The 26017-nt window shown below is 49.9% G+C and overlaps 1 protein-coding gene across 4 annotated transcripts in view; it reads right to left on the minus strand.

Moving 5' to 3' along the window:
• Positions 1–26017, minus strand: part of PRKAG2 (protein kinase AMP-activated non-catalytic subunit gamma 2) — a 1779639-nt gene that overhangs the window by 450376 nt on the left and 1303246 nt on the right. For all 4 annotated transcript variants that reach the window (XM_086941467.1, XM_086941466.1, XM_086941468.1 and 1 more), the window contains one exon: positions 6662–6713. In XM_086941467.1, coding sequence (XP_086797593.1) covers positions 6662–6713 — 52 coding nt within the window. The remainder of the gene's footprint in view (positions 1–6661; positions 6714–26017) is intronic.

The raw sequence follows: 26017 nt of genomic DNA on the forward strand, positions 1-26017 counted from the left end.
GCAATATAATTCAAACAAGTGTTGGAAAGTAAAGAGAGCCAATGGATACAAACACAGGGAATTGCAGATGCTATTTACATGCGCAGATGTTATCACATTAGAATCTGCCCCGATGCCTTTGCCACTGCTGGGAAATAAGTAGCATAAACTATTGCTTCCAGTATAGAATGTATATAGGAAATAAAGATGTGAATGTAACACCACTGTAATGATCAAGTTTACTTTGAGAAGTAAAATAGTCCTTCATGTATTCTAAAGGAAGACAGACCTTCCTTCATGTGAGGTATAACGAGAAAAGCAAATGCCAGTAGCATAAAGTGAGAGTGTGATACTACCATGGGGGAGCCAAAGCCCCATTCTATGGATATTTAAATGAATTGGTAAGAATGCATTTGCAGACAGTTGCGCTGGCAAATCAGACCTAAAAACGTAACCACACTTGCTCATATAGCATTCATTCCAACACTAACTGCAAAGGCAGATTCTGTGTTAGAAGTGTGAGGCACTAGTGAAAAACATTTTTTTTCAAAATGATTGCCGTGTCCTCCACTAAATAAGCCATAACATTTAAAGAGTTTCTTGATTGAGCTACACATCAAAGTACTCTATAAAACTCTCGTGCCTCCATTCCTATTCCCATAAACAAGGTTGAGGCAGCCCTAGGCCTATATTAAACGCTGTACAAGCAAACATAATAATGGAGTAAGTAACTACTGAGCCCCGTTTAAAATACAATAATGTACCGTAATCAGGTCAACACAATTCTTACAAGTATAAGGTCTTCTGGGGACAATGGTTGCCTAAATTAAGAAAGCTTTCCACCCAACAAGCGATTTGCATTGTTAAATAAAACATTTTGGCATCTTGTTTTAAGTTTGATAAGATTACCACGGGCACACTCTCTACTCCGAGATGCATGTGTGGAAGGAATTTCACTTGGGCCAATTTGCAGAGCTAAAGTATGAACCTTGGGAGATCAGTGGCAAATCACCTGAACCCCCAGAATTAGGGCCAGGTTACCCCAGCCCACCGGCTCCAAAAACGGAGGTCTAAGTGGTATGCCATTGGATTCAAGCTAGCCTGGTTGATGAGGGGGTGATCCCCCGAAACTGGTCCCAGGATGCTTATTTCCGGTCCAGGGAATGCTTGGCTAGGCAGTTCAAGCTGGACGGCTCTCATGAGGATTTGGTTCAAGACTGATTTGCATATGGCTGGGTCCAAACTGGAATGGCATGGTGAGCAAAAATACAATGGACTTCGGTCCAGATCTCGGCATTGGAGTGAATGTTAGACAATGTTTAGCATTCCGTCCATCATCTTTTTGTGTTGCTATAACAACCTCACCCTCAGAATAAAGGCCAGGTAAGCCCTCCGCACTGGTTCCCAAAATGGAGGTCTAACAGGGAGTAAGTGATTCCTCAGGGATATCAGATAGATGGCCTGTGCACACAAGGAAACAACTGACTTATTTTCCTTTTGTTTCGGTGTTGCGGCCTGGTGTTTCCAGTGCAGAATTTGAGCTGGTGGTTGTCGGCGGGGCCCACTGGCACTTTATTTTGGGGAAATGGCAATTATTTTTCACCATAATCGGTTTATGTTTTCCTATCGTGAAGGATGAAGTAAGATAGGTGGTCCACAAGTTTAACTGAAGACGCTGTGGAATAAAGATGGGGTAAGTACATTGCACCCTGCCCTCTGGTCTGTCCAGGGACTACCCTAGGATGGCATATGTATTAAAAAGGAATGTTTGTGTCACAAAAAGGCTTATTTAGTCAGGCCAAAAAGGCAGCTTAAAACATCACATACAGGCTGCAATGGCAGGCCTGACACATGTTTAAAGTGCTACTTAAGTGGGTGTCACAATCAGTGCAGCAGGCCCACTAGTAGCATTTTATTTACAGGCTCTGGGCATGGGTATCTCCACTTTACTAGGGACTTATGAGCAAATAAAATATGCCAATTTGGTATAAGACAATTCTACCATTTTTTAAGGAAAATGCATGTTTCAAGGAGAAAGCACAAGCACTATTGCACTGGTTAGCAGTGGTAAGGTGCACCGAATCCTAAAAGCAAACAAAAACAGGTTCAGAAAACTGGAGGGTGAAGGCAAAAAGTTTGGGGATGATTCTGCAGAAAAGGCCAAGTCGAGCAAGTAGAAATTTTAAAAAGTACATCTGTGGAAAAATATCTTTTTGATAAGGTTAGATCATCCTACACAATTCAACTTTGTGACGGAAGCAATATGTCATGTTAGAATAATGTTCTGATTTGTTACCTTTGCCTCAAATTGTAAAGCGCTCTGATATCCTTTGGGATCAAGTTCGCACTATATAAAACTTTATAAATAAATAAATAAATAGTAAGAAGTGCTTTCAATTTGTATCTCTCCGGGAGCTACAGGGTGTGCTGAGATGTTGAATTTCTGCATTGTTCACAGATAAACCTAATCATCTTGTCCCCAGCAAAGATTCTTGGCCTCCAAGACCACCATTAGCAACCTCGCAATTAGAAAGTTGCTACTATGTGGGGGAAACTGGGTAAAGGTGATGGAGCTCATGGGCGCGAGGTAATTGACAGACAGAAGGCTCAGGTGGATGACCCTGCTGAGATATGGACTCAGTGGAGTAAGCATGGTTTATTTCTGAAGAAAATTGGCATGGGCAAAAGCGGTTGCAACAAAGAAACAAGTTTGATGATAAGTAATTAGGAAAAGGAGTAGACTTGATGGGCATGGCTAGCTTTCTCTACCACCACATTGTTTCCGTTTACAGATATAGGGCAGCACAAAAGAGGTTCTGCAACCCCAATGTATTAAAAAAAAAAAGGAAGATTCTCTACTTCGAATAAGTTGTGTTTTTAATTTGAGACTACACTGCCCTCTTGAAAAAACACCAACAACGAAGCCGTACCTGCAACAGTGTTAAAAAAGCAAACCTTTCAAATGCTTTAATTGTACAATCGCTGAATTAGTGCATTACATAATACAAGGCACACACTTTAAAAAATACCAATTGAAACGTTGAAGGAAAAAAATGGTTCTGGAGAGGAGCTATTGCTCATTAGTAATTACTGTGGTGAGGAAGACTTGCAGGAAGGTAATGAAAGAAAGCTTTTAAGACAACCGTGGCCCCGGCACTGTAAAGTGTGGCAAACGTCAACCTGTGCAAGACAGATGAGGAGAGGCGGAGTGCTTGAGCTCAATGCATTCCTGGCGATGCTGCTGGCATCTCTAGGGAATGCAGGAACAGAACAATTGCCAATAGAACAAGATGCTGGCCAGTGCTCAAAAGTTGCGGCAATTTACATTTCAGATTCGGGATTAAGTAACCACTAAAAAAGCATCTCACATTTACAAGGAAAGGCTTGAGAGCGAAATATGAGTCCGTTCATTAGAAGCCATCAGCAAGTCAACACTGGTTTTAAAGCAAAACAGGTTAGACTAGATTTCTTCAAAATTCATGTCTGTATATAAAACAGACCCGATACTGAGAACATATGTCTGTTTATTACCGAGTCAGCGATAGCGGCTCAATAGCTGAGCTTCAATGTTGTTTCACAGAGATTCCTGGATTGCGGATAACGTTGGCCTACTCTGACCGATCTGCACGAAAAGCTATCCAAAAGTTAATCAAGGCTCCATTTAGGCTTTGGGGTCCTGGGCCTATGTATTCAACTGTGAGATGTTAATATTGGAAACCAAGCCTAGTAGCAAGATAGCATGTCATGGAATCCCTTGTGCATTCATTGGGAATGTGTAAAATCAATTTAGCATAAAAATAACAGTCGAGAGTAATTCCGTTAATTTATCAGCGATTAACAACAAATGGTAAAGCTTTACCCCTTCTTTCTATGTCAGAGATCACAAAACGTAGACTTTCTAATAATAAAGCGAAAATATCAGTGTGCTCCTTCACATCTCACACATCCAGACGCACATAGGAATGACAGACACAACTCAATATGTTATTTAATATATGTAATGTATACTTTACTAGGACCCTTCGCAATAACACATTTGTAAAGGTGTGTATACACGTCATAACTTTTTATAAGCAAGCATATATCTCAGTAGATTCTTAGACAACCACCGGCGTGCAGGAGTGCAAATTTGCCAATCAATAATGAAACGCAAATGAATGAATAAAAAGACAATTTTATGAAGCTGTCTAGGTACCTTTCTTGGTAAGTACATTTAAACATGCACTTGTAACTGAAATACAGTAAATAAAACATGCTCTTCTTTAAAGCGGTAATAGATTGATGATACTGTATGATTAAGTGAGAGGAATGTCAAATGATGACAATTATATTGACATCTCTATAGCTGGCTTTAGCTGTACTACATTATTTAATTTGACATATTTACATGTTCTCTCATAAACAGGTACCTGTCGAAAATGCAATCAGAGAGGAAAGAAAACGGTTCCTGTGATTAAAGGATTTTCCCCTCCTTAGCTCTTGCTGCCCCCTAACAAATGGCCGGCTGTTTAAAGTTGAATGGCCTGCTCTGGGTATTGCAAGTGTCCATCTCATGTCATGCGTCTCAACGTGCGAGATTATGCATTTTTTCCATTTCTTCAACAATGCCATCTAAATACATTAGTAGCAGCAAGACCACTTTTGAACCAAAGCCAAAAGTCTGAAAACTAACAATAGGTGAATGGGAGAAGTGGCTTTAAAAAAACGTCTGCACAACAGGCGTTTTCCTGGTAAGGCTGTAATAAGTCCAATATAGATTTTAAACTAGGAAATCTTTGAAGTCCCAAACAATGAGCTTATGGTCAAATAAAAAGAACTTAAAAAACAAACGATTTTTTTTCTAACAATTTAAACAGCACAGGTTCTAAGAAGAAGCTTAGCAACACAACATGTACTTCAAACTGTAAATACGTTTAACGAATAATTACACATTAACATAGCTCATAATTTCACACAACTGCACACAATACAAGAATAACCATTTTTTTTACAAACTCAGTTTGCCAATACAATAAGCAATGTGCTATCGGCTAGCAATAAAAGCTTCTCTGAAGCACCGCTATCTTACTTTATGATGGCATAACCAATACCCAAGATGTATTACCCTTAAACTACGTATCAGACAAGATTTCACTTGTGAATACAAGAAAGAAGGAGGAAAGCAGATAAAAATTGGCAGTCATCTTCATATGTTTACTATAAATAAATCGCATGTTAAAAGATCTTTGAAACAGTTCCCAACTGTCCTTCATCTTCACTCTTTGGAACCCCAAACATATAACTTAAATGCATGCTTTTACTTGTATTCGAAAAATACCTCGGCAGATCAGAATAGACAGTTTTATTATATATGCTCTTACTAATTATTATATGCGTAATTGCAGTCATGTGTTCTCAACTATAAACTGAGGTGTGTTTTACATTGATACAAGGATGTACATGCCCCTGCTTTCTGATTTAGAGCACATTGTAGGTTGATGTACTTAACCACTTATTGCATTTTTTCAGGGAGCAAAAAGCAAAGTCAAAGGAATGTAAATTGAATAATTAAATAAAGGAGTTTGATGCTTTATTATAATTTCCAACATATAAATGACTTTACACAAGCTTCAATTCCATTCTAAAATGCAGTGCATATCAAGAAGGTACCCGCTACTTCTTCCTATTTGTAACACTGAGCACAGTGATGAACAAAGCTTCTTAATCGTTCGATCCATTGGACTAAAATTAAGTAACTGCTAACATCTCACCAACATGCATCGCCACAATTGGCTTTTGCTCAGGTTCTGACTGTAACTACAAGGCTCAATGATAGACCTTAAGAAACTTACAATGGACAGGCACAGAAGAAGATACTCCTTTCTTCGATTAAAATATGGATTCCAAACAAACCTATCCAAATTGACAATAGATTATACGATAGGCAGCAACGAAAAGCTGTTCACTTCCCTAATGGAATCGTCAACATAAAAAAATGCTGTGTTGCGGGGGGGGGGGGGGGGGGGGGGGGGAGGGGGTTCAGCCCAGTCTGGGTGCACCAATCTGCAGTCGCTATCCATGGCACCAGGCATAGGCAGCAGGTCCGAACTCCCTGTCGTTATTAAGACTGAGGGCTACAAAAGACAAGACTTAACTCCGCTGCCATTTAAAGTGTATGCTTTCGGTGGGGGTCCACTTATGGTTGAGAGGTTATGCACTGAATGATAAAAGAAAATACCTTGAGCGTCATAACGTGTTTTGCTTATAGGTCCATTCAGCGCATGTTCCTTCAGTTAAGCATATATTGAGAGGTTATGCACTGAATGATAAAAAAAATACCTTGAGCGTCATAACGTGTTTTGCTTATAGGTCCATTCAGCGCATGTTCATTCAGTTAAGCATATATTTATCCAATGTCCTGTTTTAAGCATTTTCGTATAGAGGAAACATGGGCAAATGTGCACTGAAATGCATAAGGCACGATCAACACCCGGCTAAAATACTAGTATGGGCATGCTTGAGTTTCCCATTAAACGCACTTGTCACAACAGATATATTGACAGGAGAAACAAAGCAGACAATTGGACCACCTCGCACACCTCTGCCCCCACCATTATTTCTCTAGAGCCACTCCCTTTTCCCTACGCTCGCAAGCAGACACATATCCTGGCAGTAAAGCGGAGGGTGTATTAATTAGCCTTACCTTCATTGTCTAGTTCCAGTTTCTCCAGCATGCCTTCAATGTTGCCTTGAGCCTGAGAAGGGAGAAGGCAGAGAGAAAGAGACCGTCAGCATCCAGGATAAGCCAAGCCAGACGACACTGCAGACACTCTTAGCAGCACACTGACTCCTTTCCATTGACACTACAAGACACAGCACCATTGGCCTCGCGGGGGTCCTGTTCTGATTGGCTAGGGTGGGGAAAGGTAACCACCGCCTCCAAAGCAGCAAATAGAAAAAGTCGACATAGAAAAGGGGCAACCTGGCCACTGCACTGGGAACGCCAGGAAGTATTTGTCAAAAGGCTGTCGGACATCTTTAAACAGTGACTTTTCATGTACAGAATGCAGTATTTGTTTTAAAAATATCAAAAAATGAAACGGAAGTACATTTATTCGGGAGCACGTATTATGATTTTTCCATAAACAAGCAACATATTTATTTCGAGCACGACGCTAAGGATAAGTAATATGCTATATTTATTTATTTATTTATTAATCAAGTCGTCACTTGATTGTAATCACACTGTTATTTTCGTATTGTTCTCGTTTCCCTCGAAGGAACTAAAAACCTGTTGAGAGGTTGTTCGTTCACTACTTTCTCTATGAGTAGCAGCCCCGAATGGGTACACTCGGAGTTTCCTTAACAGGGCGGCCATTTTGAAAATTTATATATCTCACTATAAATCAAATAGCGCTACAGCAAGTAAGTATGATTCGTTTTTCAACGAACCACCCTTTGAAAAGTCGGACCACGGAGTTAAACTAAACATTATTTTTTGAGTGTCAGAGTCCGAAACGCATTCGTTTGCCAATAAAACTTCCCATCCTTGCTTTAATATAACCTCACCTGTTTACCGTTATAACAGTTTTGTCACTTTAACAATTCACATTGATCTGACGTTTTATTTGATGTTATTCCCTTTCCCTTTGAGTGATTAATTGCTATTCTGGTCAAGAGTGTGTCTTTTCTATGTTTTAACTGTATTTTTCTACGAATGGGCAGCAGTGAGCACACATACGTACCATATCTAAATTTCTCTTCGGTACCCGAGGGGTTCACTACAGCTCTTGGAGAGAGCGGACTGAAGGGAGCTGGTTTGACAGTTCTTTGTCAACACTTCAAACGAATGAAAGTTGTCTTTTTTCTGTTTCCATTTTTGGAGCTTACAGATACTATATGTTTATACGTTGCTGGCGTCAGGGCTGGACTGCAGTCTATCTATTATTTCCACCGAGTTCTGCCACTATTTGTGTTGATGGCTTTTGCGATAGACTGTTCTTCAAAGATAATGCTACTTGACACTTGATTAAAACAGGTGTTCCCACGGTGTCCTTTCTTTCGTCTCAGGGGGTTAATCAGCGTACGTGTTCAAGCTCTTTGACATTCCTTTCGTCCAGAATCTGTATTTTATATGCCATTTGTTATGGTTTTAGTAATATGCCTTTCAATGTTTTTTAAGTATTTCCAAGTTTTTTTTTTTAATCTAACAAATGCATGCCCGAAAATGATTCTGATTTTTTAGACTTTGTTAATGGGGATACTGGGGCAGGATAGCAGTTCAGGCTGATTTTTTGAGGGGTGCCAAACTCTTGATGAACGAGGTTCCGGTTGATGTCCCGGTTACTTACTGGTAATTTTCATTGCTCCGAGTATTGTCTTCCACTGCACATGAGTTACAAAGTGAGCTTCAGCTCCACACCAGAACCTTCCAACGCTAAATCAGCATCCCATGCCTCCCATCCCTTCCCATCTTGGCCAAGCATGTCACCCTTCACCCAGTATAAGGGCAGGGTCAGCCCACCTCACTTACTGTTGAACTACAAAGCCCCAAGAACCAATGAAGCAGATAGAAAAACAGGGAGGGAGAGATGGAAACTCATGTGTCGAGGAAGACAATCCTCGGAGTAATGAAGATTAATGGTAAGTAACCAGGGCGTTACCTCCTTGTAAGTCTTCCTTGCCACCAGAGTTACAAAGTGAGCACATACACAACCACTGATGGACAGAGGCGGAATCCAAGGCCAGGAGACCATCAGGGTCCTCCACAAGGTTGCCCACTGTGCCGCAGGCAAGAACACCATCCCCATGACCATGTCCAGGTGACCTCCAATGAACATGAAACACAAAACCATGCGAGGAATGATTCCCTTGCTTGGTGGGGGGCCGAGAGGAACTCTGGAGGGAGTACACCCTCCCGTGGGTACATACTGTGTCACAAAAAGTACTCCTTGTATGAACTAGTTTGCCACAGAGGAATTAATTGGCTAACTAGAACAGTCTATGTATTTTTGGATAGGTGATATGCCCTATATGAAGTATTAACACCACTTCCCTCTGGGGAAGTGTAAGAAATGGGGGTTACCCAAATCTCCAAGGGGGTAGCATGGCATCAAGCGGGGAGGCCAAACTTCGAGGACATGTGAAGCATTCACGCAGTATCCACAGACGACACACCAGGCACACCACAAAAGAGACGCAACTCCACCTTTGGTTGGAAAAGAAGAAGTTTAGTAATATCTCCAACCTGTAAGGTAAAAAGGAAGAATACACTGGTAATCACAACAAGGCGCCAACTGGCACCCGAGCCAAGTACTTCAGTGGGGGATTATTTACATGGGACAAAAAGGGTTGAGTCCAAAGTCCATGTGGAAAGGAAAAAGGATGGTTAATTAAACACTAGACCTGGGGCCAATCTGGCGGGGCCAACTCAGGCTCTCATCCTCGGGGGTAGGCTGTAATTGCAAACTCAAACATTATGCATAAATACACCTCATGCGTTATAACGCCAAACCCCACCCCTGTAAGGGAAGTACAACAGAGCATCACAGCACATATTAGACAGGAGCACCTGTAAGAAATCAGTACTGCAGCTCACAAACTTGGGGCGTAGCCAGGGGCCTGGACTAACTCGTCAGGCCAGCATAGGGCACACCTGTATTAAAAGGCACAACAAAGTTTCCTCTTTGGCAAGGGGAAATAACCACTGGCATGGAACCTTCTCCAAGCATCAGGCAGAACGTTGGCATCACTATAAACATAAACAGCAGGGTGTACACAACAGCCAATCCTCTGCATGAACATTAAGCTTACACATTATAGAGCGATGTTAGGCATTAACCCATGAGCATGAGCCTAACCCTCCACACTGGTGCATCATCTAATGAAGGCTCCCTTAGGCATCTGTTCCCTCCCGGCCCACTCAAGCCAACCTATATGGGGGCGTGCCCTTAGGTCATAACCACACTGACACACGGGGCGTGAAATTCTGCGAAAGCACTGCCTTGCCACACTAACACAAATCCCAGGGCCTACACTAGCTGGCATTCACCTGGTCACCCCAGGCAGGGATTAACTAACGTGGTGGCCCAGTTCAGAGGCCTGGCAATCCGGCTGGTACTTCTCGCGGGGGGCTCTGGTGTAATTAGGTCCCACAAGCTCAATTACAATGTCTCCCGGGGGGGGGAGCACCGACCCTGTGCCCCGTTGCCCTCTTCACTCCCCACACAGTTTAATTAAGTCCCCACTCACCGGGCTCTCCTCGATGGCTCCTGCGGGGTTCCTTTGGGGTCTCCTCTGCAGGGGGGGGTCACCAGGCACCGACAATGTGCCTCGAGTCGCAGGACTCCTTTCCAGAGGAGGGGGCAGGCACCGGCAATATGCCTCGAGGCGCAGGACTCCTTTCCAGAGGAGGGGGCAGGCACCGGCAATGTGCCTCGAGGCCCCTCCTCTCTACGGCAACACTCGGGCCCCTCCTCCTCTTGGAGGCCTGGGGGGGCCACTATACTTCTGGGCAGCCACACTCGCCTCACCCGGGCCTCTTTTCCTCACAGGGGCCCGGGGTTACAATACAATCTCAGAGAGGCCTCAGGGGACACACGCAGTGTCTCAGCACACGTGGGGGGAAGCCTGCCTGGCTTTCCTCCCACCTCGCACGGCTCCCGCAGTACTCTCTGGGCTCCCTTCTCCGGTCGCCTCTAGTCGGGAGGCGGGCTGGCACCGACAGTGTGCCCCGGCCCCGCCTTCTTCACCGGCCCCTCGCGTGGGGCTCAGACCGGCGGGGTGGCCTCCCGCTCCGGTCGCTTCTCTCGGGGCTCCCTCCTTGGCACAGGGGCCCCGCAATGGAGCTTCACCCGGGTCCCCCTCCTACCTCACGGGGACCCGGGGCTTGGATTCAGCTTCTCCGGGTCTTCCCGGCCGACAGCCAATCCCTGCGCGGCCTTCAGAGGTCACGGCCGCGCAGGCCAATCCGTGTGCGGCGGGGGCGGGCCGATGACGCGGCTTAGCCCCCCGTCACGTGATGCGGGAGTCGGCGGCCTCAGGGCCGAGCGCGGCCCTTCCTTCACTTCGGCGGCCCTCCCCTGGTACCGGGGGCCGCCGCAACGATCCCCACAGCAGTGGGGGGAATCCCCATGACAGCGCCGGTCCGCGGCGGTGATTTTCGGCGCTGCCACACAGCGCGAAGCCAGGACAAGGGGTAGGCTCCCTTTCTTGTGATAAAGTCCCCTCACAGTCTCCTCAGCGCCCGGGCTGCGACGGTGATCTCCGGCTGGGATAAGGGGTAGGCTCCCTTCTACTATTTATTAAACAGATAGCAAGCGCGCCACAACGAGGGTAGGCTCCTCCAGCGCTATTTCCCCTCACAGTCTCCTCAGCACTATGGCGCTATTCACAGCGCACTGCTTGTAAGGCAGTCTAGGGGCCGGGCAACTGAGGCAGGTCAGCAAGACACAGTTCCTCGGGGGCACAATCCTCCCCGGGCAGCTCCTCCCAGTCCAGCGCTTCCACAGGGGCCACAACTTCCCAAGGGGGGCGGACAGTCCCAGTACAGAAGTTCCTTAGGGGCACACTCCTCACCTCCTGGGCACTTCTTCACACAGCGCTGGCGTGGTACCCGGTCAAATAGCGTCAGTGACCTGGATAGGGGCCCTCCCTTGTCAGGGGCCCATGGGGACAGTAGAGGGGTGTGAGACTTGGCCCTTTCCCCAGAAATTTTTCGCTTTTTACCCCCTGTTAATTTAGAATGCCCCTATTGAAACAACAGTGTGTAGGCCTTGGGTGGTGGAGAATGCCCTGTGTAGTTTAAAACTAGTGTTAAAGTACAGGTACTTCCTACCCCTAACATGGCCGCCACAGACCACTGCTGCAGCAGCGTGGTTTAGAGGGCGCATTCTAGTAGCCAGGGGCTGGCTGGAACCCTCAGGCAATGTATCCATCTTAGCCTGCCAGCCTGTCCACAGGTAGAATGGTGGAACCTCCTGGAAGTTTCTGGAACCTTCTGGGAGAGGTGAGGTGACACCAACTGACACCAACTGACACCACCAACTGTCAACTGGCACTATAAAAGGAAAGGGAGGGAACTTTCCTGAGGAGAGAAGCTGAGGGGAAGACCTGGGGAAGTACCTACGCAGGAGGATAGGCAGTGGGGGTCAGGGCAGGGTCTTATGATGCTGGAATGACAGGGCCTAGTGTGCTGCTTTACAAGTGTTGAGGTATCCTGTTCCCCCCCCACTGACCTAGCCCCGTGGTAGGCCCGACGAAGCCAGCCTGCCGGCCTCACGTGACGGGGGCGTCGGAAGTGACTCCGCCCCCGCCCCACTTTGATTGGCCGCCGGCGTCGTGCCCCCGCAGATCGCTACGCGATTGGCTGCAGGGGTCAAGCCCCCCACGCGCCTTCCTTCTGAGTGGTCCTGGGCCCAGGGAGGGGTTAGAGGCCCGGGACCCTGTCGTCCAAGAGTACCGGGGCCTCCACAACGTAGAAGAGCCCCCACCTGCCGGCGCAACTTCCCCCGGGCCCTGACCGGCTTACATACACACCGGAGGGCTCACGAAGAAGTCGGAGCCCTCCCCTGGACGTCACCCGGGCCCCGAGCGGGCTGAAGACAGACAGGTAATCCCCAGAGGAGGAGGGCGGCCTGCCGGAGAGCACACGGGGCCTCCTAGGTGCAGAAAGAAAGCCCCGCGACCGCCCCTCCCCTCAGGAAACTGCCATTGGGCCCCGTAGGCCCCCAGTTGTATGAAAGAAGTTCCCTGGACTGGGCAGGAGCCCGAAGTAAGCATTGGGTGACTGCTTGGGAACCGAATTAACCCTCTGGTAGGGGGTTGTTCTGTTGGCCTGCCCCCGAGCAGGAAGCCTGATTCCTGTTGTTGTGACATACGAGCAGGGGGTCAGATGTCTCAATGAGCCACTTCTATGCCTGGGTTAGGGGATAAAATACTCACTGCCTGCCTGGGGTAAGGTTCCAGGCTTATTTAGGCCTACATGTATTTAACCTGCTGAAAGAAAGGTTGTCTAAATGCCTACTGGGTTACAATGAAAGGTCCATAGCTGGGTAATGTTGATGCATACTTAATGGAAGGTTTTCCTTGTACTAGTTAAATGCACTACATTTAATGATCTGGTTAGCCCGGATTTAGTAAAGGTTCATTACCAGCGAATGAGATTATTGTAATGTTATTCCTGACTAAGGAGAGGTTTCACTTATGCTTAGGAAGTGTATCTTCCCGCCTGATTGTAATGACCTGTTTACTCGTGGGCGATGGGATGTTGGTTCATGTCTACTGCTAGGGTTATTCTTCCCTAGAGAAATGTTGATGCATTGCCTACCAGCGTATAATGAAATGTCCTACTCTGGTTTAGTGACATGCAAATTTCTGACGCAATGAAAAGTTATTATGAAGTAATGAAAGACTATGCCTTCATTGTATGTGTACATCAGTGAATTGCTCTCTTTTCTCTACCCCAAGGAAATGTGTTGTTGAACTGCTTATCTTTATTGCAGGAAATGTTTACCCTGGTATTGGACTGTTTTAGAGGTCCCAAGGTCCATAGTTTTTAGGCCTCAATTCCTAATAGGGGAACCCCCTGTTTAGGGGCTGTTATGGAAAGCCTACCGTTCCCTGACGAAGAGTGATAGCAACTGCTAGACCCAAACCCAGGGATTATCCATATTCCGCCTAGTGTCCTGTTCAGCCTAGGCCTTATGAAAGGTTTACCTGTTAGTAAATGGTTACTTCTGCTCAGAAAAGAAGTTACTAGCATAATGAGATGCTCACCCTTACTGGAAGCCTACTGTTATTTATTGAAATGTTTCCTGTTATAACTCCTTAATATATTTGATGCAGGTGCTGACCAGGAGCAAGGCATAGGTCAGGCCTGAGGTTATTTAATATTTAATATTTATTATTTATTCATCCAGTATTTATTGCCAAGTGTTCTCACTCATGTATTTTAGTGGAAAGCTAATAAGCTAATTTTATGATGAATTCCTAATACCCTGACCCAGCTCTATCTTAATAAAGTTAACTTGAGTTTTTACACAAACTCACTGGAGTGGTGTCACTAATTGCGTGCCCAGGTTTCTGACTCAGTGGTTGCGTGTGCTGCATGGTTGCTTAACACATATGCTTTCTGATGCCTACCCGCTCGTGCCATGCTACCCTAGGGGACTGGTGACCCCAGTTCCAACATATTGGTGTCGAGCGGTGGGATCCAGGACTTGTGACCATGCAGCACCCTCCATTGGGACAGGGTGCACAGCAATTGGGCTACACAATTATTGTGTGTAAGCCAAAGTAATTGACCCCTCCATTGTCTAGCCTGTAGAGTGTATCAAGATCTGTTAGACCTAATCCTGTCACCCACGTCCTGGTATCTTTTCCCAGATTTATCTGAGTCCCCACCTGGCATAATTGAGTTTTGTCAGGGGATGGGGGTGCCTGTTGGGCGGAGAACCAGAAAGAAGGAACTCCGTACCACTTTGGGGGCACGGGTAGGAGCCCACCCAGAGGGGAGAGGGGATGGGGAACAGGAGGGGCAGGTCACACCCAGGGAGGCGGGCACACCAGAAGACCCAGGCCTACTCAAAATTGTTGTGTCTGACAATGTGCTACCGGGAGGATGTTCTGGGGCAGGGAGTAGAGTAACTGGGGGTGTGCGTCGTCTAAGATGATAGAGCATGAGAGGGAGAGTGAGAGCCTTGCAATGGATGAGAGGAAGCTGGTGCACAGGCTTCAGCTAGAAGAGTTAGAGCTGAAGGCCTTGGAATTATGTGTACCAGGTGCTTCCAATGGTGGCAGCGTACCCGAGGTTCGGAGTTTAGACCAGTCACAGAGTGTAGGACCTGGACTGGGGTTTCAGGATCAGGAATTGCCTGACCTGGAGGGTGGGGTACCGGTAACTGAGGACCCTACCAGAGTGACTCTCAGGGGTACTACTCCAGGTGGGAGGGTGCGGAACCCTGGGAGGGGGTGCAGAGGGAGGAAGGACTCTCCTCTGGCACCGGTCCAGCCACAGGGCGCAGATCCTGGGTTGGGTGGCTAGGTTCAGGGGTTGCCTGACCTGGCGGGAGGAATCTCTGTATTCAGAGTTCCTCCGGTTGTGACTTCTAGGGGTACCTATCCGGGGAGGAGGGTGCGGAACCCTGGAAGGGGAGTGCAGAGGGAGGAAGGACTCTCCTCTGGCACCGGTCCAGCCACAGGGCGCAGATCCTGGGTTGGGTGGCTAGGTTCAGGGGTTGCCTGACCTGGCGGGAGGAATCTCTGTATTCAGAGTTCCTCCGGTTGTGACTTCTAGGGGTACCTATCCGGGGAGGAGGGTGCGGAACCCTGGAAGGGGAGTGCAGAGGGAGGAAGGACTCTCCTCTGGCACCGGTCCAGCCACGGGGTTAAGATCCTGGGTTGGGTGGCCAGGTTCAGGGGTTGCCTGACCTGGCGGGAGGAATCTCTGTATTCAGAGTTCCCCCGGTTGTGACTCTCAGGGGTACTACTCCAGGAGGGAGGGTGCGGAACCCTGGGAGGGGGTGCAGGGAGATGTAGGTCTCGCCCCTGTCACCAATTCAACTTAAGGGTTTAGACCCTAGGTTGAGGAGGAGAGTGGAAAAAGGTACCACGGGCCTGGGGCGACTGCCCCCCACTCTGAGAGAGAGTAAGGGCCAGAGACATCTGGATTGGAGGTCTGTCCTGGCCGCATCCCACTAGGAACACCAGTGGGGTGGTTGGATTAGCGAGGATGTCATGGTGGTATTGGGCCTGCGTCCACCTTTTTCCGCCCCAAGCAGGGAAGCCCGTCAAGGGAATGATCAGTCTACCCTGGCTTTTGGCTGGGGGGAGATGTGTGAGACTTGGCCCTTTCCCCAGAAATTTTTCGCTTTTTATCCCCTGTTAATTTAGAATGCCCCTATTGAAACAACAGTGTGTAGGCCTTGGGTGGTGGAGAATGCCCTGTGTAGTTTAAAACTAGTGTTAAAGTACAGGTACTTCCTACCCCTAACATGGCCGCCACAGACCACTGCTGCAGCAGCGTGGTTTAGAGGGCGCATTCTAGTAGCCAGGGGCTGGCTGGAACCCTCAGGCAATGTATCCATCTTAGCCTGCCAGCCTGTCCACAGGTAGAATGGTGGAACCTCCTGGAAGCCTCTGGAACCTTCTGGGAGAGGTGAGGTGACACCAACTGACACCAACTGACACTACCAACTGTCAACTGGCACTATAAAAGGAAAGGGAGGGAACTTTCCTGAGGAGAGAAGCTGAGGGGAAGACCTGGGGAAGTACCTACGCAGGAGGATAGGCAGTGGGGGTCAGGGCAGGGTCTTATGATGCTGGAATGACAGGGCCTAGTGTGCTGCTTTACAAGTGTTGAGGTATCCTGTTCCCCCCCCACTGACCTAACCCCGCGGCAGGGAACCCCCAGGGACCACTTGAGGGGATTGGCTGAGGAGATCCAACACCAGCCACCAACTTAACCCCCTTCAAGGAATAAGAAACCAAAGGAAACAAGAACCCAACTGCTATTTACAAGGGCGCCAGAAACAGCTGCGCCAAGAAGAAATCAAGGAACCGGTAACCAAGAAACTTACAAAGGCGCAAGGAACATAAAGCGCCAAGAAGAGACTGAATCTCCACAGGACATTTGAAGAGCCATCCAGGTATTGGCGCTGTGTTGCTCCCTGTGCCCCCTGACGCCACCTGGGGTCCCTGCGCTAACCTACCGCTGCTGTTTGGCATGTCCTGTGAGCTGCCTCTATTTTAAAGCAACTGCTGATGAAGCGCCAACCTAGAAACTGCCTAAGCGCTACATTGCCCTCCAAGCGCTTGACTGGTGAAGAATTGCTGTGTCCTGTGGGAGCGCTGTGAATTGCCTGCAGGGCTGTGGAAGTTGCCCCCCCTGTAAAGCGCTGTGAAGTGCCCCAAGTGCTAGGACTGCCTGCTGAAGCGCTATACTGTCCATGGAAGCGCTGTATGCCAGGAGATGGCTGGGGCTGAAGCACCGCTTGTCCCCACGAGGCTGCCCCCCCCTGTGAAATGTGATGAGGGAGAGAGGCGCCGTGAAGCCCCCCTCAAGCGCTCACCTGCGGGGTCCTGTGAAGCGCTAGCCACTGACCTGCCTGAGAAGCGCTGTGATCCTTTGATCTACTGGGGCCCGGAGACTGTTGTACCTGTGAGAAGCGCTGGCAGCAGTATCCCCGAGGCGCTACAAGTGTTAAGCGCTCACCTGCTGTGCCTTAGAGGCTCTGAAGCGCTGTGTCCCCAAAGGCGCTGCCCGCTGTGCCCCTGTGTCGCGGGAGCATCTGCATCATCTTCTGCCCCCATCGGCGGCCCTCGGTGCCAGGAGAGGGCCGCGACCGCATCGCTGCACGAGGAGAACACCGCCGCAGCCCGGGGGGCTCTCGGGGCCTTGTGCTTGCTGACGCGGCCCGGCGCTCTCTCGGTGGCGCCGGTGCCGCTTTCATTCTCCCCTCTGCGGCCCTCAGTGCCTGGAGAGGGCCGCCGTGAAAATTACCTCAGACCGTGGTAGGCCCGACGAAGCCAGCCTGCCGGCCTCACGTGACGGGGGCGTCGGAAGTGACTCCGCCCCCGCCCCACTTTGATTGGCCGCCGGCGTCGTGCCCCCGCAGATCGCTACGCGATTGGCTGTAGGGGTCAAGCCCCCCACGCGCCTTCCTCCTGAGTGGTCCTGGGCCCAGGGAGGGGTTAGAGGCCCGGGACCCTGTCGTCCAAGAGTCCCGGGGCCTCCACAACGTAGGAGAGCCCCCACCTGCCGGCGCAACTTCCCCCGGGCCCTGACCGGCTTACATACACACCGGAGGGCTCACGAAGAAGTCGGAGCCCTCCCCTGGACGTCACCCGGGCCCCGAGCGGGCTGAAGACAGACGGGTAATCCCCAGAGGAGGAGGGCGGCCTGCCGGAGAGCACGCGGGGCCTCCTAGGTGCAGAAAGAAAGCCCCGCGACCGCCCCTCCCCTCGGGAAACTGCCATTGGGCCCCGTAGGCCCCCAGTTGTATGAAAGAAGTTCCCTGGACTGGGCAGGAGCCCGAAGTAAGCATTGGGTGACTGCTTGGGAACCGAGTTAACCCTCTGGTAGGGGGTTGTTCTGTTGGCCTGCCCCCGAGCAGGAAGCCTGATTCCTGTTGTTGTGACATACGAGCAGGGGGTCAGATGTCTCAATGAGCCACTTCTATGCCTGGGTTAGGGGATAAAATACTCACTGCCTGCCTGGGGTAAGGTTCCAGGCTTATTTAGGCCTACATGTATTTAACCTGCTGAAAGAAAGGTTGTCTAAATGCCTACTGGGTTACAATGAAAGGTCCATAGCTGGGTAATGTTGATGCATACTTAATGGAAGGTTTTCCTTGTACTAGTTAAATGCACTACATTTAATGATCTGGTTAGCCCGGATTTAGTAAAGGTTCATTACCAGCGAATGAGATTATTGTAATGTTATTCCTGACTAAGGAGAGGTTTCACTTATGCTTAGGAAGTGTATCTTCCCGCCTGATTGTAATGACCTGTTTACTCGTGGGCGATGGGATGTTGGTTCATGTCTCCTGCTAGGGTTATTCTTCCCTAGAGAAATGTTGATGCATTGCCTACCAGCGTATAATGAAATGTCCTACTCTGGTTTAGTGACATGCAAATTTCTGACGCAATGAAAAGTTATTATGAAGTAATGAAAGACTATGCCTTCATTGTATGTGTACATCAGTGAATTGCTCTCTTTTCTCTACCCCAAGGAAATGTGTTGTTGAACTGCTTATCTTTATTGCAGGAAATGTTTACCCTGGTATTGGACTGTTTTAGAGGTCCCAAGGTCCATAGTTTTTAGGCCTCAATTCCTAATAGGGGAACCCCCTGTTTAGGGGCTGTAATGGAAAGCCTACCGTTCCCTGACGAAGAGTGATAGCAACTGCTAGACCCAAACCCAGGGATTATCCATATTCCGCCTAGTGTCCTGTTCAGCCTAGGCCTTATGAAAGGTTTACCTGTTAGTAAATGGTTACTTCTGCTCAGAAAAGAAGCTACTAGCATAATGAGATGCTCACCCTTACTGGAAGCCTACTGTTATTTATTGAAATGTTTCCTGTTATAACTCCTTAATATATTTGATGCAGGTGCTGACCAGGAGCAAGGCATAGGTCAGGCCTGAGGTTATTTAATATTTAATATTTATTATTTATTCATCCAGTATTTATTGCCAAGTGTTCTCACTCATGTATTTTAGTGGAAAGCTAATAAGCTAATTTTATGATGAATTCCTAATACCCTGACCCAGCTCTATCTTAATAAAGTTAACTTGAGTTTTTACACAAACTCACTGGAGTGGTGTCACTAATTGCGTGCCCAGGTTTCTGACTCAGTGGTTGCGTGTGCTGCATGGTTGCTTAACACATATGCTTTCTGATGCCTACCCGCTCGTGCCATGCTACCCTAGGGGACTGGTGACCCCAGTTCCAACAAGGGGGGTTTATAGGGGTGCAGGGCTCAGCTCACAGGCCCATGTGGCGGTAGCACCTCACAGCAGGTCCCCTCCCTTCTTTGTCCCAGCGCTGACTGACTCTCTGGTGACACTTCCCCCTTACTTATACCCTCCTCCCAGGCAGTGTCAGGACCTTCTAGAATGTTGGCAAATCTGGCCTAAACTGGCTCAAGGGGAGGGGGTGAGCACCCTGGGTGCCAGGCTTTCCCTCCAAAAGCTAGGGGTAGCTGGGTAATATTATCTAGACCGCTGACCTATGGCAGTCCAGTGGCAAAACCCATGGCCATGGCATCCATTTTACATTCAATACATTTCAGTCGGGTACATTTTTAAAATGGGGGATATTTTCTGTACACCATTTAACAACATGTAATTTTACATTTTCAACAAGGTGTCTCACACCACTCATGGCATATACAGGTTTAATCCCATGGGGGAGACATCCTAGGTAAGGGGGTCAAAAGCGAAAAATTTTGGGGGAAAAAGGCCAAGTTCAACACAACTCCCCCCCAGCCAAAAGCCAGGGTAGACACATCAATGCCTTGATGGGCTTCCCTGCTTGGGGCGGAAAAAGGTGGACGCAGGCCTGCAACTACAGGAGCACCTGCAGTCTCTCCTCCACTCTGGAACCCAATGGTTCTCTTTCGCAATCCTCCCTTCACCAACAAAACCACCCCACTGGTGTTCCCTAGTGGGATGTTTCTCCTTCCTAGAGTGGGAGGCTCTAGCCTCAGGCTTGTAATTCTCTTGGACCACTCTCTTCTCTCCAAATTGCCACTGGTCCACCCATTTGGGGTCTACACCCTCAGACTGACCAGCCCTTAGGGGCGAGGCTCTCCTCCCCCTACTTCTCCTCCTAGGGTTCCTCCATCTCCTACGCCTGGGGACACCCTCACACAACCACTCTCTCCCCAACCTGGAGTCGAAACCCACAGGCTGAACCGGTGACAGGGGCGAATCCTCCCTCTCCCTTCACCCCCTCCCAGAGTTCCGCACCCTCCTACCCGGAGAAGTACCCCTGGGAGTCACTTCCGGGGGGACTCTGGTTACAGAGGTCCCTCCCACCAGGGCAGGCAACTCCTGTCCCTGGCCACTTAACCCGGGATCTATGCCCTGTGGCTGAGCCTGTGATAGAGAAGAGACCTTCCTCCCTCTGCACCCCCTCCTAGAGTTCCGCACCCTCCCACTGGGAGTGGTACCCCTGGGAGTCAATTTGGTAGGGACCTGCATTACAGGAACCCCACCCTCCAGGTCAGGCAACCCCTGAACCTGGAACCCCAGTCCAGGATCTAAACCCTGTGACTGGTCAGACCCCCGAACCACTGGAGCTCTGATTATTGATGCTCCGGGTTCACCTGACATAAGGGGATCCCTCCCTCTGGATGACACATCGGGGCAGCCTAGCCTCCCAAGCTGGGGTTCTCTTAAAGAACACTCCAGGCCCGGTGGCCGCAGCTGGGGCACCTTGGGACACCTCCCTGTCTCACTCCCTTCAGGATCACTCCCCTCAGCCTTCCCAGACGCTCTGGCACTTACCCAGAGGTCTGCCTCCCGTGCAAGTTCCCTGGGGTCTGAGAACCCGCACTGCAAAAGATGGTGACGCAGTCTTGGGAAACAACTCCTCAGCATGTGCTCCCGGATAACGGCATGGCACAGCCCTTCCCAATCCTCCACTGCTCTCCTCACCACCCAATCCTCCAGTACAGTCCAACACTCCTCCTCAAATTCTCCCCAGGACTGATGGGACAGCTTTCCCCTACCCCTGAACACTAACCCGTCCTCCTCTTCCGGGGAATCAGGCACAGTCTCCTGGGCTTCGGGAGTGGGACTCCTTGCACTGGACCTACACTCGCTGCCACCACTGGATCCCACCCTCCTCGGTGAATCCAGACTCCTAAAACCACTCTCAGGGGACAACCTACCCACCTGAGCTGATCTCTCTCTTGCAAAGGCCCTCTCCGCCTCCGCCATCCTCTCCAGCGCTAGGACTTTTTCAGTCTCTAGTCGCTGCTCTTCTACCCTCAGCTGCGCTAAGCCCTCGGCATGCCTGAGCTTTGCCAGCGCCAGCTGATACTCCCTCTCTTCCCTCCTATCTACCCACTCTTCTGGGGACAGGCAAAGGGATGGTGCAGTGCCCCCGGGACTGGACCCAGTGCGAGACTCCCTATCTTCGGTGTCCTCCACAGCTACTGGCGTCTCCACCCTCTCAAACTCTTCCTCCTCCTCATCGGAGGAATTACCTCCCAGGGTTCTGAATGGGGAGCCCTCTCTCTGGTCTCTAACCCACTGACCCTTCAACACCTCGGGGGGGGGTAGTCAGACAAGTCCCCATCAATCTCTAAGGGCTCTCCCCTCTTGAGGGCCTCATAGAGAAACAAATTCCTCCTAATGTTCCCTACTGGGGGTATCCTTCTCTCCAGGAGGAAGTCTATTACCTCCTGTTCGGTGTACTCCATTAGTTCCACTTCCTGGTAAACCAACCCCATCGTGGCGAGGTACACCCGGGACACACCCTCCCAGTGGAACAAGGGGACAATTCAGAACACTCTTCAGGAGGAAGCAATCAAAAAACACAATAATCCCCACAACAAGGCTCGGATTACATCCAAACTCTATTTGCAGTGTAACCCGCGACCGCTGTGGTACTGCGCAAACACAAGTCCTATCCCACCGCTTGCCACCAATGTAAGAAATGGGGGTTACCCAAATCTCCAAGGGGGTAGCATGGCATCAAGCGGGCAGGCCAAACTTCGAGGACATGTGAAGCATTCACGCAGTACCCACAGACGACACACCAGGCACACCACAAAAGAGACGCAACTCTACCTTTGGTTGGAAAAGAAGAAGTTTAGTAATATCTCCAACCTGTAAGGTAAAAAGGAAGAATACACTGGTAATCACAACAAGGCGCCAACTGGCACCCGAGCCAAGTACTTCAGTGGGGGATTATTTACATGGGACAAAAAGGGTTGAGTCCAAAGTCCATGCGGAAAGGAAAAAGGATGGTTAATTAAACACTAGACCTGGGGCCAATTTGGCGGGGCCAACTCAGGCTCTCATCCTCGGGGGTAGGCTGTAATTGCAAACTCAAACATTATGCATAAATACACCTCATGCGTTATAACGCCAAACCCCACCCCTGTAAGGGAAGTACAACAGAGCATCACAGCACATATTAGACAGGAGCACCTGTAAGAAATCAGTACTGCAGCTCACAAACTTGGGGCGTAGCCAGGGGCCTGGACTAACTCGTCAGGCCAGCATAGGGCACACCTGTATTAAAAGGCACAGCAAAGTTTCCTCTTTGGCAAGGGGAAATAACCACTGGCATGGAACCTTCTCCAAGCATCAGGCAGAACGTTGGCATCACTATAAACATAAACAGCAGGGTGTACACAACAGCCAATCCTCTGCATGAACATTAAGCTTACACATTATAGAGCGATGTTAGGCATTAACCCATGAGCATGAGCCTAACCCTCCACACTGGTGCATCATCTAATGAAGGCTCCCTTAGGCATCTGTTCCCTCCCGGCCCACTCAAGCCAACCTATATGGGGGCGTGCCCTTAGGTCATAACCACACTGACACACGGGGCGTGAAATTCAGCGAAAGCACTGCCTTGCCACACTAACACAAATCCCAGGGCCTACACTAGCTGGCATTCACCTGGTCACCCCAGGCAGGGATTAACTAACGTCGTGGCCCAGTTCAGAGGCCTGGCAATCCGGCTGGTACTTCTCGCGGGGGGCTCTGGTGTAATTAGGGCCCACAAGCTCAATTACAATGTCTCCCGGGGGGGGGGGGGGGGGGGGGGGGGCGAGCACCGACCCTGTGCCCCGTTGCCCTCTTCACTCCCCACACAGTTTAATTAAGTCCCCACTCACCGGGCTCTCCTCGATGGCTCCTGCGGGGTTCCTTTGGGGTCTCCTCTGCAGGGGGGGTTCACCAGGCACCGACAATGTGCCTCGAGTCGCAGGACTCCTTTCCAGAGGAGGGGGCAGGCACCGGCAATGTGCCTCGAGGCGCAGGACTACTTTCCAGAGGAAGAGGCAGGCACCGGCAATGTGCCTCGAGGCCCCTCCTCTCTACGGCAACACTCGGGCCCCTCCTCCTCTTGGAGGCCTGGGGGGGGCACTATACTTCTGGGCAGCCACGCTCGCCTCACCCGGGCCTCCTTTCCTCACAGGGGCCCGGGGTTACAATACAATCTCAGAGAGGCCTCAGGGGACACACGCAGTGTCTCAGCACACGTGGGGGGAAGCCTGCCTGGCTTTCCTCCCACCTCGCACGGCTCCCGCAGTACTCTCTGGGCTCCCTTCTCCGGTCGCCTCTAGTCGGGAGGCGGGGCTGGCACCGACAGTGTGCCCCGGCCCCGCCTTCTTCACCGGCCCCTCGCGTGGGGCTCAGACCGGCGGGGTGGCCTCCCGCTCCGGTCGCTTCTCTCGGGGCTCCCTCCTTGGCACGGGGGCCCCGCAACGGAGCTTCACCCGGGTCACCCTCCTACCTCACGGAGACCCGGGGCTTGGATTCAGCTTCTCCGGGTCTTCCCGGCCGACAGCCAATCCCTGCGCGGCCTTCAGAGGTCACGGCCGCGCAGGCCAATCCGTGTGCGGCGGGGGCGGGCCGATGACGCGGCCTAGCCCCCCGTCACGTGATGCGGGAGTCGGCGGCCTCAGGGCCGAGCGCGGCCCTTCCTTCACTTCGGCGGCCCTCCCCTGGTACCGGGGCCGCCGCAACGATCCCCACAGCAGTGGGGGGAATCCCCATGACAGCGCCGGTCCGCGGCGGTGATTTTCGGCGCTGCCACACAGCACGAGGCCAGGACAAGGGGTAGGCTCCCTTTCTTGTGATAAAGTCCCCTCACAGTCTCCTCAGCGCCCGGGCTGCGACGGTAATCTCCGGCTGTGATAAGGGGTAGGCTCCCTTCTACTATTTATTAAACAGATAGCAAGTGCGCCACAACGAGGGTAGGCTCCTCCAGCGCTATTTCCCCTCACAGTCTCCTCAGCACTATGGCGCTATTCACAGCGCACTGCTTGTAAGGCAGTCTAGGGGCCGGGCGACTGAGGCAGGTCAGCAAGACACAGTTCCTCGGGGGCACAATCCTCCCCGGGCAGCTCCTCCCAGTCCAGCGCTTCCACAGGGGCCACAACTTCCCAAGGGGGGCGGACAGTCCCAGTACAGAAGTTCCTCAGGGGCACACTCCTCACCTCCTGGGCACTTCTTCACACAGCGCTGGCGTGGTACCCGGTCAAATAGCGCGGGTGACCTGGATAGGGGCCCTCCCTTGTCAGGGGCCCATGGGGACAGTAGAGGGGGGTTTATAGGGGTGCAGGGACCAGCTCACAGGCCCATGTGGCGGTAGCACCTCACAGCAGGTCCCCTCCCTTCTTTGTCCCAGCGCTGACTGACTCTCTGGTGACACTTCCCCCTTACTTATACCCTCCTCCCAGGCAGTGCCAGGACCTTCTAGAATGTTGGCAAATCTGGCCTAAACTGGCTCAAGGGGAGGGGGTGAGCACCCTGGGTGCCAGGCTTTCCCTCCAAAAGCTAGGGGTAGCTGGGTAATATTATCTAGACCGCTGACCTATGGCAGTCCAGTGGCAAAACCCATGGCCATGGCATCCATTTTACATTCAATACATTTCAGTCAGGTACATTTTTAAAATGGGGGATATTTTCTGTACACCATTTAACAACATGTAATTTTACATTTTCAACAAGGTGTCTCACACCACTCATGGCCTATACAGGTTTAATCCCATGGGGGAGACATCCTAGGTAAGGGGGTCAAAAGCGAAAAATTTTGGGGGAAAAAGGCCAAGTCCAACAGGAAGGAAGTAATTCTTTTTGTTATTTTATACCCTCACACACCCTAGTGGTGTCATGCTTCATCATCGGGACCCCCTGAGGCCTAGAAGTCAGGGTGGGATCGACCATATTTCAGGGAGCACTTAGTGAGATCGTTTTTGGCCAGGGGGATAAAGATTAAAACTCAATGTCAGACCGGAGTATCCCTTTATTCTTGGGTCTGGCAATGATATTAAAAACACATTTTGGGGTCTCTCGGGAGATTATGGTCCTAGGACCCTATTGCCAACATGTTTCTGTCTCTTGCTGCCCCATAAAGGGTGCTTAGACTTTCTTCAGGGGATGACCCACTGGAAATAAGACAAAAAAGAGAATTTCCCTATACTGTTCCGCGATAAGGGCAGATAGCTGCTCCTTATATAAACGTGACATTTGTCGCAATAATTCACTCCATCTGTAAGGTGAACAAACAAAACAAAATAAACACAAATTTTTATTTGGATGTAATTATAAGAATTCAGTATGTATTTGTTCTCATACCACCGTGTTTAAATGTCTCTGCTGTTAGTGAGACCCAGAAGCAGGCGTGCCCATGGTAATTTACATGTCCACGCAGTCACAGGCCACATCTTTTGTACCGTGTGCAACAAAATGGTGGCGGTCAAATGCCGCAAACTAATGTCATGTACTCACTAGTGCGTGACTTATGTTTAAAAACGGTCATCGTTTACACACCCATACTAGGTTATACAGGGAGTACGTTTTGTGACA

This window comes from Lissotriton vulgaris, chromosome 10 (genome assembly GCF_964263255.1).
Source record: "Lissotriton vulgaris chromosome 10, aLisVul1.2, whole genome shotgun sequence".
In the NCBI taxonomy this organism is placed as follows: Eukaryota; Metazoa; Chordata; class Amphibia; order Caudata; family Salamandridae; genus Lissotriton; species Lissotriton vulgaris.